Below are 15229 nucleotides of genomic sequence, written 5' to 3'. Positions count from 1 at the left end.
AAAGGCACACATAAAGAAGTACTTATATACAAGCAAAGGAGTAAAACCACCACACACAACAGTCAGGCAGCAAAGCAACCACAATTAAACATATACAAATATTTATTGAACGTTTCTATACACGTACAGAAAACAAGGGTAGCATATTTCAGAAGTAAATGAAGATTAAACACACTATAGTACTATACTGACCACTGACAAAGTCAAAAAATTACCTTGCAAATAATCTGCCAGGTCTCCACCATTGCAATACTGATATACAAAACAAAAAGTAATTAAAATAAGACACTGATTCAAGATTAATTCAATTCATTATCAGCTAACCTTTTTTTAAAAAATTTGGCTACGTAGCATATAGTTTATCAGTTCCCTGACCAGGGATCGAACCCATATCCCCTGCATTGGAAGCTTGGAGTCTTAAACACTGGATCACCATGGAAGTCCTATCAGTTAATTTTAATTAAAAATACATTTGTAATAATATAAATCCAGTCACAAACAAATTATAAGAATCATAGAATCAACATTTTAAAATTTATATTCCTTATAAAATAGAATCTAAATCACTGAAACTTTATTAATTCAAATTTCAAATAACCTACTGTCAATTTTAAGGTATGCATCAATCAAAAGAAAAAAATTAAAAGAAACCTGGATACTACCTACCTCCATCACCAGAAAGACAGAGTTGGGTAATTCCTGAAAAGTAAACATATTATACATGGTCTAGATTAGAGAAAAAATTAAGCAAAAATTTTAAAATAATGATTGTTAATAAAATAGTTAAAGAAGTAACTTACTTAAAGTAACTTACTTAAAGAAGTAAATGAAATCACAAAATCCATTAGTAAGTGAAATGTAAAATCCCCTAAACACTGACATAAGCATCTCAGCTTCAGTGACACTAATGGCTAATGAGGTCATCAAGAAGTTCAAGTCTATTCATACAAAGAACTAAAGGAAGAACAACACTAAACGTGCACTCTCAATTCTGGAACACATGGTCTGGGATGCTTTGTCCTACCAGCGCACATACACCTGAAGGAAGCATGTACTTGCTGGGATTCTTAACTGTACATTTCCACCTTTTTGCTTGATTATCTTCACCTCTCCAGCTGGCCAATATTTATGTCTGGTATGTAACCCCATACCCTTCTCCTATTCATACAATCAGAAGCTAAACACACACACACAAACACACTTTACTTTGAAAAAACGGAATATCATATATAAATGTCTGAACCTTGCTTTCCTCACTCAATAATATACCAAAGAAATCCATCCAAGTCAAATGCATATGCACAAGTCTTTTTCCTGTCATGTGTCATTCATTTAAGCTGTTCCTTACCAAGGAACATCACTTGTTTCCAGTCTGGGCCATTATAAGCAAAGCTGTATTGTTTCTTGGACATACATCCTAGCTCTCAGTCTCTTATGGCCCTCGGATAGATGTCCAGGATTCTGGGTTGTTTAGTCAAGAATGTGCAGCTCTAACAGTGGCAGATACTTCTCACTGACAGACTTTTTAATTCTCTACTATAAACAAGACACTGGTCCAGGCCCCGAGGGTACAGCAGTAAGACAGCAGAGTTGAATATCCTATTCTCCCCAATCTTAAATTCTAAGAAGGGAGGGTCAGGAGCAAGTCAATAAACAAAAGCAGTAAGTACACAGAGCCTGGAGATGATGACAGGTGCTTTGGGGAAGGAGGAGAAACAGGGTTGGGGAGGGGACTGCAATTCCATTTAGGGTAGCTAAAGAAAGCTTCCTGGAAATATACCGTTTGAGTGAAGACATAAGGAAGGTTGAGGTGTACCTGTGCAGACCACAGACATAGCGATCCATCTGCACATATAATCTCCCTGCAGGAAGGAGGCCCTCGGCACGAGGAAAAGGGGGAAGTGGCCAGGAAACACAGGAGGCCCAAGCAGACATAACAGAAGCAGCAACACACAGAGAAGGGGAGACCGGGGATAGCAGGGTTTGTCTTTCACTCCCAGAAACAGAAGTCCCTGCAGGACCCATGCAGAGAAGGAACACACCCTGACCTGAATTACCGGGAGTACTTAGACTGTAATGCCCAGACTCTTCCTCAGGGTATGGAGGCAAAGTGTCGTCACACAGCACTCCAAAAATCATATCCAAAGACTGACATTTGTACCAGTGACACATCTCCTCCCCAGTCACACCAGTAAGAATTACTGCACTTCCTACTTTTGCCAATAGGAAGGGTGAGAAGTGACATCTGTCACCTTAATTTACCTTTCTCTACTTGTTTATGAAAATTTCATCCATTTATGGCTGTATCATCTGACATTAAATAAGTCTTTCAAAACTTTTATGTCCCTACTTTTATGGCTTCTGAGTTTACCTTGACTTAAAATACCTTTATGGGGACTTTCCTGGTAGTCCAGTGGTTGGCAGTCCTCCTGCCAATGCAGGGGACACAGGTTTGATCTCTGGTCTGGGAGGATCCCACGTGCTGCGGAGCAAATGAACCCTTGCACCACAACTACTGAGCCTGTGCTCAGCAACAAGAGAAGCCACTGCAATGAGAAGCCCGCGTACTGCAGTGAAGACCCAGCACAGCCAAAAATAAAAATAAATAAAATACCTTTCCAGCTCTTAGATTATATATAGTCATGTAAATATTATTCTAAGATCATTACTGCTTATTTTATATATTTAAGCCTTTGAGTCACTGAAAATTATTTTGGAAAAATGATGAGGACAGATGTCTCAGTTTGCCAGCACCATGTATTGAACGAATCTCTTTTTCACTATACTAAAAATTAACAGAGGTAGATGTTTCCAGACCATTGACATTCACGCAGGGAAGTATTCCCAGCTGATAATACTTCAAGCCCAAAATCCTCAAAGATATGTATCTTTCAAAAGCATTCGTGATATCACCCTCCGAATGGCTTTGCACTGTCCCTGGACTAGCGATCCATCCCGTATGGGCCCTCCACTCTCCCCTGCATCACCCAGCACTCCCTCCACTCCCAGCACTCCTGCCACATCCCTTTTTCCAGGTCCTCACTCTTGTCTTTCCTGTCGGCTCCTCAGAGAGGCTGCATCTGCGTGGGAAGCTGACCTGCCTATGCCCAGCCCAGCCTCCTCCCACTGTATTATATGACTATAGATTCATATATGTATTTAGAAAACTCTGAAACAAATATAACAAACAGTGGTTATCCCTGGGAAGTGCCGTATCTTTTCTAATTTATTCATTTTGATAATGCTGGAATATTTAAACTGTGAGTGAGTGAGTGAAAGTTGCTCAGTCGTGTCCGACTGTCTGCAGCCCCATAGACTACACAGTCCATGGAATTCTCCAGGCTAGAATACTGGATCTTCCCAACCCAGGGCTAGAACTCAGGTATCCCGAATTGCAGGCGGATTCTTTACCAGCTGAGCCACCAGGGAAGCCCCATTCAAACTGTTCGCATATATTACTTTTGTAATTAGGGAAAATGTTTCTTTTTAAGTGTCATCTAAAGTGAAACCTGAGCACGACAATGTCAAAAGTTCTCAGTTCATCAAAGTGCACATAAGTCTGAGGCAGACCTCCACAAGTGGAGGCCAGTGTGAACGATGCTCGTCTCCAGTGGATAACATGACTGCACCCGCCTCTGCACCCCACAGCCTGTACCTCTCCCTGATCAGAACCCAGCGAGCAAATCTAAACTCTGTCTACTTGACAGCCAAGCAGTCAAGACTATTTCATCTGACCAAGAGTTCTGAAGTCTATTTTTATAAATTAATTCCAGGAGTACACAATGCACAAAACAGTAAACATTTCTCCGCAGTCACCTTGATATTTCCAGTTGCTCCACAGTTCTGGTTTCTGGAACATGTTCTCCCTAATGATATCTCATTCTGCAACCAAAGCCAGTACTTTAAAATATTCTTCAGTTCAACAGACAAAAATCTAACTACACTCTCCACCCTGAAAGCAAAATCAACTCTGAAATTGATAGCGTTTTCTGTACCTCTCAAGAGACAGGCAAAGAAGAGTTAATATTACTTAACAATTTTTACATGAGGCACTGACTTGTACTTCGTGGTGCCCTCTATCTACAGATACTCAGACAACTACACAAACAGCTCTGAGGAGAACCAGCATTTCAATAGGGATTGTGACATCAGATTAGTTTTGACTTTAACCGTTTTTTCCCTTTTTTCTCTAGGCTGCTTTGAATTTCTCAAATGAAGGAATGAATTGTATCTATTTAAATAGGTAATAAAATATACCCACAGAGTATACATGTTCTGTATATGGAATCTGTTGTATTTTTGGAGATCACACACTGACATCAAAAACTTTAAACCTGTTTGTGCTACTTGTCCCAGTAATTCCAATTCTAGAAACTGAACTCACAAGACATAATCAGGTATCTTCAGAAGGTATATATTATCCTTGGAGCATTTTTTTGTAATGAGAAAAACCTAAACATCTTATAACTTGGGTCGAGTTAAATAAATACTTTGCTGTATGGTATGAATACATGAAAAATGACTATATTTTTAAAAAGACATATAGAACAGCCCACTAAAATTAATCACACTGAAAGCAAGGACTGTTTTACTCACAGCTTTGTTCCTAGCACTCAGAAATGCCTGGCACACAGCACCTCATCACATCAAACCTCACAAAATGAATGAATTTGAGTAATTCAAGTGTTTAGGGAAATGGTTTTAGCTAGAAATAAAATAGCAGAATCACATAACACGCTCATTTACCTCCTGGAATTCCACTGTCCAGACTAAGAAAACAAAAGAACAGAGTAATGTGCATCAAGCACCCTGGTCGGCTGTGGAAGGAGTGGAGGGAAAAGCTGAATGCACCGCCCCTCAGGATCAGACCCCTGGCATTCCCACCAGGTGAATACCACTAGCAAGTGTGATTCTAGGATCCAAGGATTTTAAAACACAATATGGCCCCTAAATGCAAGCCAACTACTTGCTCTGGTGCTCCACCCAATAAATAGGAATTTTCTCTAAACCTGGGCTTTTGAAAAGGATTTCCAAGGGTGATTTTGACTATACAGAAATGTTGCCTTAGAATGTAACTTCATAATCCAGCCTTCCCACCTCCAAAAATAATGTGACTCTACTGTATGCCATGGCAATCAACATAAACAAATCCAGGTGATGAATCTGCAGAGTTTCCTTGTTATCATGCCATGTTATCACCTAATATCACCACTATTAGCAAACATTGCTTCTGCAATAAGAAAAAAAGCTCTAGTTAGTTTTTCAATAGCCCAAAATAGTCCTTTCTACATTCATCTCAGAAATGCCAGTTCTCGTGTCAATATTTCTCTACTTGACCTAAAACAACACTACTATAGCATATTATCATTTGTCAGTAAGATTACTTATGTAGCACATTATTTTATCCTTTTGCCTTATGCTATTTTATACAAATTCTTAATTAATAAACACACAACTCCAGCTATACATCTTTTCAACAAGAAAAAAGCAATTTTTCTATGATGACATTTAAATTTATATGAAATAGAAAAAGTTTCTATTAAGCTCTTTATTAACAAACATACATATATTTCTTTGAAAATCCAAAATAAGGTACCTGAACATCATAGAGTGCTACAATGTTTTCATGCTGAAGTTCCTGTTAAGAAAATTGAGAATTCAAAATATTTGTATTTATTATAAGAATTGTAATATTTCAATATGCAAATAAAATTAAGTATATACACACATTTATATCCATTTATACTACTTCTAATATACTACACTTTTGTTACTAGTTATAACAATTCAATCTAATGAAGAATAACAAGAAATGTGCCTGATCAAACTACTTGGGGCCTAAATATTTTTTCAGTCTTAATTTATTCTCATTTACAAAATAAAAGGTCAGTATGACCACATATTTTACTGCTAGTCTTAGATTTAATACATAATTTCTAACAAGAAAGGCCTAAAATTCCAAACTGCTTTTAGAAAGCACAATTTGCCTAAAAGAAAACGAAGTATAATTCAACAAGCTATAATTCTTACCCAAGAGCTGTCCACAGAATAGCAGTTCTGATGAATGTTCCATGTTTATATTACTTTGGGATTAAACATACCTAAACCTATTGCTTCACTGCATACTTTTTTCAAATTTCTTTATAATGAATCAAGAGCTTTGTGACTATCCAAGAAGTATTAAGTAAACATGACTTTCCACATTTATTTGACCATGGACTTCTTTCTCCCCCTCAAAGCATCCCACTTGGATAATTCTGCTTATGAGTGATCTAAAAAGACAACTTCCTAGGAAAATAACTTTTCTCAATTTATAAGGAAAATAGATTACAACTGCCCCCAGTTCTCCAAAAAATATTTAACTGTAACAAGAAAGGAATCAACAGAAGAAAGAAATAATGTGTAAGAGAGGCCTGTGTGTGGTGGTAGTCACTCAGTCGTATCCGACTCCTTGCAACCCCATGAACTGTAGCCAGCCAGGCTTCTCTGTCCATGGGATTCTTCAGGCAAGAATACAGTAGTGGATTGCCAGAACCTCCTCCAGGGGATCTTCCCCACCCAGGGATTGAACCTGGGTCTCCTGCATAGGAGGCAGACTCTTTACCATCTGAGCCACAAGGGAAGCCTCCAAGAGATGCCTGCCTCTTCTTAAAGGACAACGCAATAACTAAGAGAAAGGAATGATGAGAAGCGAAAATCAGTTTTCATCTAATCCCTCTAAGCACTGGCCAAGAGCCACAAACATCTATTCTTTAAAACAGCTTGCAAGTAATCAATGTTTAAAAAAACTGAGCATGCAAAAATGAGAGCAACAGGTGAACATTCTCAAACTTGGGGTCAACTACCCAAACTGGAAAGGATGTCATCTTGTGTTCATTTAAGTTTTAATCTAGTATATCTAGTATGAAATACCCCATAAAGAAACATACCTTTAAGATTTTAATTTCCTTCCCAAGCAGTATTTGTGATTTTGACAGGTTCTTTTTATTAATACTTTTAATAGCTACCTCCCAATCAGTTTTCTGGAAAGGAAAAACAATTACTCCTGAAAATTATTCCACAGAAATAACTGAAGAGAAACAAAGAAAAAAGAATCTATAAGCATGTTTTTAGCAAATTCATGTAACAGCACCAGGAAAAAATAGAACCCAAATTTCTAACAGGAAAATGATTTTACAAAGGTGTAGCAAGCTAACGTCCCAAAAGACAGCCAGTAAAAATAAATATGAAGCCTCCGTAGTAACTAGCAACAAATGGAAAAAAAAAAAAAAAGACACACTTTATTTACAACTACTTAAAAGTTATGGAGGATAAACTGGGAGATGGTTAACAGTTAACCGAAAATAGGATTTGACAGCTAGGCAGGATTAAATGATTCGTGGTTTTTGGGGTTTTTCTTTTCCCCCTTGAGTTTTAAGTTATTCTCACGATAAAGGAAAACTCGGTAATACTGTATTTATTACTTTACAGGCTGAGCAAACAGGCCAGCCCCCTTCAGACCTGCCTCTTGGCTCAAACTCTCTTAGAATTATTTCCACTCCTGAGGTGCCTTTCCGAATTCTTTAGATTCTAAAACCTGCTGGGAGCCTGTTTTCGGAACAGCATAAGTTTAAAAAGAAAAAAAAAAAAATGCTGAGCCCGCTCTCGGGTCGATTTTGGTCTCCCCGCCTCACCCCCGGCCGGCCGGCCGCCCACCCTAGGAACGGAGGTGGGTGGGCGGTCGGGGCTCCGCGCGGGGAAACGCGACATTGAGTTGGGGAAGGCCGGGGCTCGCGGGCCACCTGCCCATTTTCCGCTAGGTCTGCAATTCTCCGCCACCGGGGAGGGTCCGAGCGCGACCGGCCCGGTCCCGCGCCACCCCGGCCGCAGCCTCACAGCCGCCGCGGCCCCGCCTGAGGCGGGGCTCACCTGGCGGTGCCGCCCCCGGAAGACCACGGCGAAGGCCCCGTGTCCCACGAGGTCCCGCTTGCTGTACTCGAAGTCGCCCACCACCTCCATGGCCGCGCCTCGGGGTCGGCGCGGGCGGGCGGCGATCAGCACCGCGGGCCCGCCGGCCCCGAGCGCGCCCGCCGGCCGCCGAGATGGGGCAGCCGCGGCCCTGGGCCTGGGCGGGCGCTCATGTCGAGAGGCCGGGCAGAAACAGGGAAGCGCTGCGCAGGGCCGGGGTCAGCGAGGCCTGGCCCGGCCCCGGCCGCTCCTCATGCCGGCCGCCGCCGGCCGCTGACTCCCTGACGAAGCGGGCTCCCTGAGGAAGCGGACTCGGCACTGCCGAGCAGGGGCGGCGCCGTCGTCGTCAATGAGCGCTCCCGGGGCCGCGCGAGCGCCGGGGAGAGGTGCGGGCCCCGGCGCCCCCCATCCCCGCCCGTCTGCGCGTTGGCCTCTCCGAGGGTGCGGCTCCGCCCGGCCGCCGCCCTTCGCGGGCCAGGCCCTGTGCCTTCGCCTGCCTAACTCGCGGAAGACCCTCACGCGCGCGCCGGCCGCTCCGCGCCGACTGCCGGCCCTCCGCGACGTCAGCGCATCTTGTATGCCGCAGAGCGCGGCGCGGCGGACGCGCTACCTCCGCCGCGAAAATGAGTGCCAGCTGCCGTTGGAGGCGGGAAGGAGCATGCGAGCCGGCGGCGCCCATGGCTGGAGGCGGGCTTCCGGAAAGGGGCGACAGGAGGGACGGGGTATCCCTGTGCAGTGTGGACCCCACGGATGCGATGAGGGCAAAGGAGCATCTCTTGTATCCAGGCCTTTCCGCGCCCTGCGAAGCCAGAGGCCTCGCCGCGAAGCCCTCACCCTTTTGCATTTACTGTTCAGGGCCCCTCATGGATGTGTAGGTCAGGGATCCTGCACCTAGGCATCCTGCGGCCGCTTGGCTTCTGTGAGGAACTGATGACAGTCCTAGAGAAATAAATGCTGATGCTCGCAGACTCCGTTTTGCTTGTTTTCAAGGCTCTAGTGAGAAACTGCTTCCCAGCCTCGGGTGTCCTGCAGCATGGCCTCTGGCTTCCTTTGAAGGGCCTAAGAGTTTTCTTTTCTACCAGCTCACTGACGTTCAAGTGACAAGGAACTTACTTTACACTTGAAAAATGACAACCTTTCCCTCAGAGAGGTGTCTACCGAAATAATTTTGTAAACCATGTGTTTGAAAACGTCAGAAATCCCAGGTTCCATAATGGGCTGCATGTTCACTCGTTTAGCATATCTGCTCTCAAGTTATCTCTCACTTCCAGAGTTACATTTCCCACCCAAGGCCCTTTCCTGAACACTGATCTCTGAAGCCCCAACAGGGACCCTCAGGACCTCCAACCTTGTAGCAATCAGCCTGGGAAATCTCCAGAGAGAAACTGGCCTCTTCCTCTAAACCCTTAAAATGTGAAGTCTTGGGTTTATACTTCCAATTGTGCACACCTGCCTAATTCCCTCCCTATGTTAGTCTGGCCCAAGTGAGTGTTGGAGCCTGTGTAAGTCTACAACCTTCAAAAATTAACAGCAGGTCCAGTGGTTGGAAATCCACCTACTGGTGTGTGGGGGGAGTCAGGTTCAATCCCTGGTCTGGGAAGATTCCACATGCCACACGGAGGGCTGGGCCCATGTGCTGCAACCACTGAAACCCGTGCGCCTAAAGCCGGTGCTCCGCAACAAAAGAAGCCCCTACACTGCAACTAGAGAAATCCCTCACACAGCAGCCAAGACCCAGTGAAGCCATACGTAAATAAACAAATAAAATTTTTTAAAAATGAGGAGCAAATGAAGCAAATTTGCTCATGAACACAAAAATTCATTTGGGGATGATTCCTTACCTCTTTGAAAGAGTCCCTATTTTCTTTTCTCTTTAAACATGAGTATTTAAATATGAGTCAGTGACCTAAAATCCACTGAGAAGTAGTTCTCCAGGATGTGTATATTATGGGTTGTAGGTCCCTGAACCAGCTACTTCACCTCCCCTGCCTAGGTTTCTTTGTTTGTAAAAGGAAGCTACAACATCAACATATACCTTCACTGGGTGGTTAAGAGGATTAAAGGACTGATGTGGAAAGAGCCTGAACAACTTGGCTCTGCAAAGCAGTACTTAATGTGTGTGGACAGGGAATGTGAAGGACAAGGATGCCTGGCATGCTACAGTCCATAGGATCACAAAGAGTTGGACACAACTGAGTGACTGAACAACAACAACAAATGTGTGTGGGGTGAGTAAAATGAGATCAAACCTGGTCATAGGTGACACATGCTGGAGTCACCCCCTTTCCTTCTCTGGCCATGCCCCAGGTGGTACTAGGTGAATAGAATCCAAGCTTTGCAGTTCTAGCTTTGATCGATGGGGACCATTACACCTGTGTAAGAGCTGGTTCTCTAAACAGTTCCCTGGAGAATTCACTTCCTATAAACTTTCTGTGAAGAAGCAGTGGGTGTAAAATTTTTGGACAACAGAGAAGTCACAAGGAGAATTAACACCCCAGGACTGAGGCTGGCAGCCTTTCCCATGAAGTACCTGGCCACGGCCAACATCCCAGGGAGCAGAGCAGGAGCTATCCAGGCTGTCCTGAGGCACCAACGCTGCTAGTTTCGGGGTCTGTCCGCCGAGGTGTCTTGTAGGGCCTCAGTACCCTCCAGGAGCAGTGCTTCAACCTTCCTGTTGGTCATCTCACCATCCAGACGAGGACAGGTGTATCCTCTGCCAGCTGAGCCAGTGCACGAGACATAATTCATAACACAGCCCTGTTCACAAGGTTGCATCCTCTAGGAATCGAAGGTAATTGAAACTAATAACTAATATACAGCTTTGAGCTGTTTATTTTTTCATGTCATTTAAATTACATTCCTACAGTAGGACATTATGGAGCTGTCCTTAGCTGTCAGGGGCCCTAAATTTAGACCTGCATCCCCTCCTGTACCCATAGGCTAAGCACAGGCCCTGGGAGCACATCGTTGGTTTAAAAAATATGCAGCTTTCACAGAAGGATTTCTGACCTCGAGGCTCACTCCTAAGGGGAGGTGGCGGTGGGGAGCACTGGAGTGGGGAACCTTTGCTAAGGGGATGTCTGGTTAGGACTATGTCAGTAAGCACATACGCCAAATGAGATACAGCAAAAGAAAAAAAAGAGGAATGTAGATAAAGACACAGGCGTGGCTCTTGGGTTCCCACTAGAGCAGGTACTGGAAGAGGCATCTGCTTCTTTGTTCTTTCCCCAACAAGGCAGGAGGACAGAGAACCAGAAGCCACCAGTCTCAAACCTAAGTTCTTAAGGAGGAGATTCTGATGACCCCACTTTGGAGAGGTGCACTGAGCAATCCTCTCAAGACAGGAACTAGGGTTGAGGGAAGCAGGTCGAGTTGTACAAGCCTGCCGGAGCCAGTGGAAGAATGGAAATTCCAAAACTTACTCCTAAAGCAGGCAACCCAGGAAGGATGATCAGGGTTCAAATTTAGGCTTTATTCAGGAATGCCCAGAAGGAAGATTTTGACTTTACTTCTGAAATCACTCAAAGTTGCCGATCTGATTCACTGTCATTGTTCTTTGTCCTATTAACCGTGTGTGTGTGTGCGTGTGTGTAAACATGCCTGTTGACACTATTGAAATGTTTCACTTTGTATATTGTGTAATAATAACTGCAGTGAGAGGTAAGATCACTTGCTAATATAAATTCTCACATAAACTGAGCTTCTCAGCCAAACACTGTATGATGCTGTGATGGTGAAAGGGTTCCTGGGACAAGTAAGTGTGACAAGCGTTCACGACCCCATCTCTTGGCAGGGAGGCATCCTGAGATTAGGAGAATCACCCGTTTATTATTATCTTCAAATCATGGCTGTTTGCTTTTATTTTGGTTCTATTGTCTCTACTTCGATCCTATAGCTGATGCTTAGAAATTCTTGGGACTGGTAGTGCGCTGAGCTTTGATGTTTATACATGTACAGTTTTATTGAAAAATATAGAAATAGGCACATAATGTGAAGAGACCATAAACTTTGGATATATTTCTTAAAGCTTTCAGGAAATATCATAACTACAAATCTTCTGAAATGACATAAAAAATAGACTCCAGCCAGGAATTTTCTGATACTGTGATAGGATGGCAACAGCAAGAAGCATCTTTCTATGTTATACATGAATCAGTATTTCTAGGACTTCTCTGGTGGTACAGTGGATAAGAATCTGCCTGCCAATGCAAGGGACAGATGTTCAATCCCTGGTCTGGGAAGATTCCACATGCCAAGGGGCAACTAAGCCAATGTGCCACAGCTACTGAAGCCCGCACGTGCCCATAACACTGCAACAAGAGAAGCCACTGCAATGAGAAGGCTGCACCCCACTACGAAGAGCAACACAACCAGAGAAAGACCACACTCAGGAGACTGAGCACAGCCAAAAATAAAATAAAATAAATAATTTTAAAATTTCATTTCTAAAATGAAAAACAATTTGATTATTTCAGCCAAAAATAGAGTAGCTAATTTTCACTATTGCCATAACTGTTCAACCCAAAGAGTGCTTAAAACTTGAATCATTAAAAGTTAAAATGCTAAGCATATATTTCACAGGAGTGGCCATAATGTTCTGTTAATGGTAATGGCTGAAATAAAGCGAAGAATGTTTTAGGAAATGCCTTGGCTGTCCAGTGGTTACAACTCAGTGCTTTCACTGCTGAGGGTGCAGGCTCAATCTTTGGTTAGGGAACTAAGATTCTACAAGCCATGTGGCATGGCCAAAAAAAAAAAAAAAAGGTTTTTTTTTTAATTAAAAAATTTTAAAGAATATATTTATATGTCACAAGGATAAATTTCAGGGGATATCATGAGTCCATTGCCAAATAAAGCATCTGAAATATTAAACTCCTAAGGGAAATATTTGATTGATGTGATGATATAGAAAAAGAAAATATTTTAATTTTAAAACAATTTTATTCAAAAACTTAAACAGAATCTATTGAGTGGTTTTAAAAAAATAGTACATCTTCGACCACGATGGATATACTAAAACTTTAGACAAGAAGATCAATATCAGTGTGTCATTACAACCTAGTTTTTTGCTCCCTGTTGTAAACCACATGCCTACTGAAATGAGAAAACAGCTGACCCAGCTGGGTTCTCCAGAAACGGACTCTGATCTGGGGTTGGGATGGAGATGCTCATTAGGGATGGACACCAGTGACAGGAGGAGCAGGAACAGGTAGGACACCAGTGACCATTGGCACTGGAAGAACTATCATGCTGGCTTGACTACGCCTGGGCCACCCCAGTCGAATGCTCTGGAGTTGAGCCCAAATGCCCAGCTCACTCTTCACCTTCTGGGGCTGCCCTGGAGGGCATGACCCTGGGTGGCTGGGCTGCTCCAGCTGAGGCCCTGGACCAGCAGGGGAGAGATGAGGGCCGCCTGTCCTTCCCCAGCAGGGCAGGTCCTTCCTCCCAGAGGAGTCTGGGCATCGCGTCTCAGGTGACCACAGGCTACACTTGTAGTAACAGATAGTAACTCGGAACACTTGTGAGTCAGGCTGTAAGACTTGCACCATTAACAACAACAAAGTTTATTGTTGCACAGACAAGCATTTTTCTGCTTTTTCTGTTTTTAAAAGTACAGTTTTTCTTGGAAATGTTCAGAGCCCACTGCTGTGCTCCCATTCATCCATCTGCCTGTCCACATGCCCCCAGCTGCTGGGGTGGGCCCCAGGCAGGCTTCCCTACTGAGCTTCCAGGGGTTGATTGCAGAGCTACTCCCAGGTCCAGCCACAGATTAAGCAATAAGATACTATTTACTAAGTCCTTCAGCCTCATTCCTGAACTTGGGCGGGATGAAGAGTTCAGAGAGGGTTGGAGGAGACAGAAAACAAACCCAGGTCCCCCGAGCCCACCACGTGGCCAAGATCTCCTGAGGGAACCCAGGGCTGGAGGCCAAGCCACAAGAGGGGCGTGTTCCTGGAAGGTTCCCCATTCTGGGCAGGGTGAGAGCTGTGCTGTGTGTGTATTTACGGGAGCAGGCCTGGGAGCTGGGGGGCCCACTGCTACTTTGGTTCATTCACATCTTCAAGGAGTCTTTCTTCCCTCTGCGGGGTCATCTCACTGGAGTTCGGTTCCCCAGAGCTGAGTACTGGTCCTCTGCTGGACCACTCCCCTCAGGAACGCACCTGCACGCAGTCAATCATGGTTAGCTCCTCCTTCGGCCACGCCCATGCCATTGGTCCCCCACCACACAGACTGCACCCAAGGGGCCTCTTCGCTCAGTAACTTAAGGTCCCACCCCAAGGCCAGGCTCTTCCTCCCCTGGAGGGAGCCGGACAGGGATGGGGAAAGGGTGGGGGCGGGGTGAACAGGCCAGAGGCCTGCAATCCTCAAAAAAACTCTGACTTCAAAGGAGCCTGAAACAACCAGCCAACGAGGGCCCAAACCATTCTCAGCCACCTCATTTGTCTCTCTGGACAATAGGCCGGCCATCCTCCACCATCTCCTGTTCCTTAACAGTCCAGGAGTGTGCCTCCGAGGGTGGGTTCAGGCTGGGTACAGCCTGCATCTAAAGCGGTGACTCCATCTCTACCTTCAACCTCATCAGGCCAAAAAAATATATATTAGAAAAAGAAAAAAGGATGAAGATTGTTCTGAAAGCTGCTGTCTTGCAAAGCGTAGTGACTCCAAACAAGAACCTTTTTTTTTTTTTTTTAAATTGTTGCAGGTTTTGTGGGTCAGGGATTGGGGTGGGCCCATCAGGAAAAGCTCGCCCTGCCCCTTGTGGTATCAGTATCACCGGGGCTGGAGGACCTGGAACAGCCCGACTGGAAAGGAGGTCTGGTAAGTTTCTTGGATCCCGGCTTGACAGGCAGGGGTGGGCTGGATTCACTCAGAGTCCCCCTCGTGCCCCATCCCGTCACTGCCCCCAAGAGAGTGACACTTTCCCAGTTGGGTATTGAGTTCTGTCTGGTTTACATATCTGGTTTGCATCCGCTTCTCTCCTTGTTGTTCTGTCCGTATGTGGGCATCGTTCTGTTGGTCGTCTGCAGTCACCGCTCCTTCTGGCCTCTTCTCAGGGTCTACCATGTGAAGAAACCTTGAGTTACCGCGTATTCCGCTCTCAGCAAACATCCAGGGGTGTCCAGTGTCCACGAACTTTGGTAACCTTGTGTGTTTGCTTCTGTTTGGTTCACACCCAGCAGTGGGGTCACTGGGCTGCAGGACACATCTCAACACTAACCGATACTAACAAGTGAACTCCAGGCTGGTCACACATTCCCCCGGCAGAGTATGAGTTTGCTGC

The 15229-nt window shown here is 44.5% G+C and overlaps 1 protein-coding gene and 1 non-coding gene across 3 annotated transcripts in view; both read right to left on the bottom strand.

Annotated features, from left to right (window-relative positions):
- ULK2 (unc-51 like autophagy activating kinase 2) overlaps positions 1-7998 on the bottom strand; it is a 54613-nt gene extending 46615 nt beyond the window's left edge. For both annotated transcript variants that reach the window (XM_068978838.1, XM_068978839.1), the window contains exons 1-5: positions 7909-7998; positions 6930-7022; positions 5597-5638; positions 667-699; positions 216-252 (exon numbers count right to left, since the gene is read on the bottom strand). In XM_068978838.1, coding sequence (XP_068834939.1) covers positions 216-252; positions 667-699; positions 5597-5638; positions 6930-7022; positions 7909-7998 — 295 coding nt within the window. The remainder of the gene's footprint in view (positions 1-215; positions 253-666; positions 700-5596; positions 5639-6929; positions 7023-7908) is intronic.
- On the bottom strand, positions 6551-6622 carry TRNAR-CCU (transfer RNA arginine (anticodon CCU)). Its single transcript has one exon. It is a non-coding gene; the product is annotated as a tRNA-Arg (tRNA).
- Positions 7999-15229: the final 7231 nt, after the last annotated feature.

This window comes from Capricornis sumatraensis, chromosome 8 (genome assembly GCF_032405125.1).
Source record: "Capricornis sumatraensis isolate serow.1 chromosome 8, serow.2, whole genome shotgun sequence".
NCBI classification, from domain to species: Eukaryota; Metazoa; Chordata; class Mammalia; order Artiodactyla; family Bovidae; genus Capricornis; species Capricornis sumatraensis.
The sequence above is the reverse complement of the archived record's forward strand: the minus strand, read 5'-3'. Positions and strand labels throughout refer to the sequence as shown.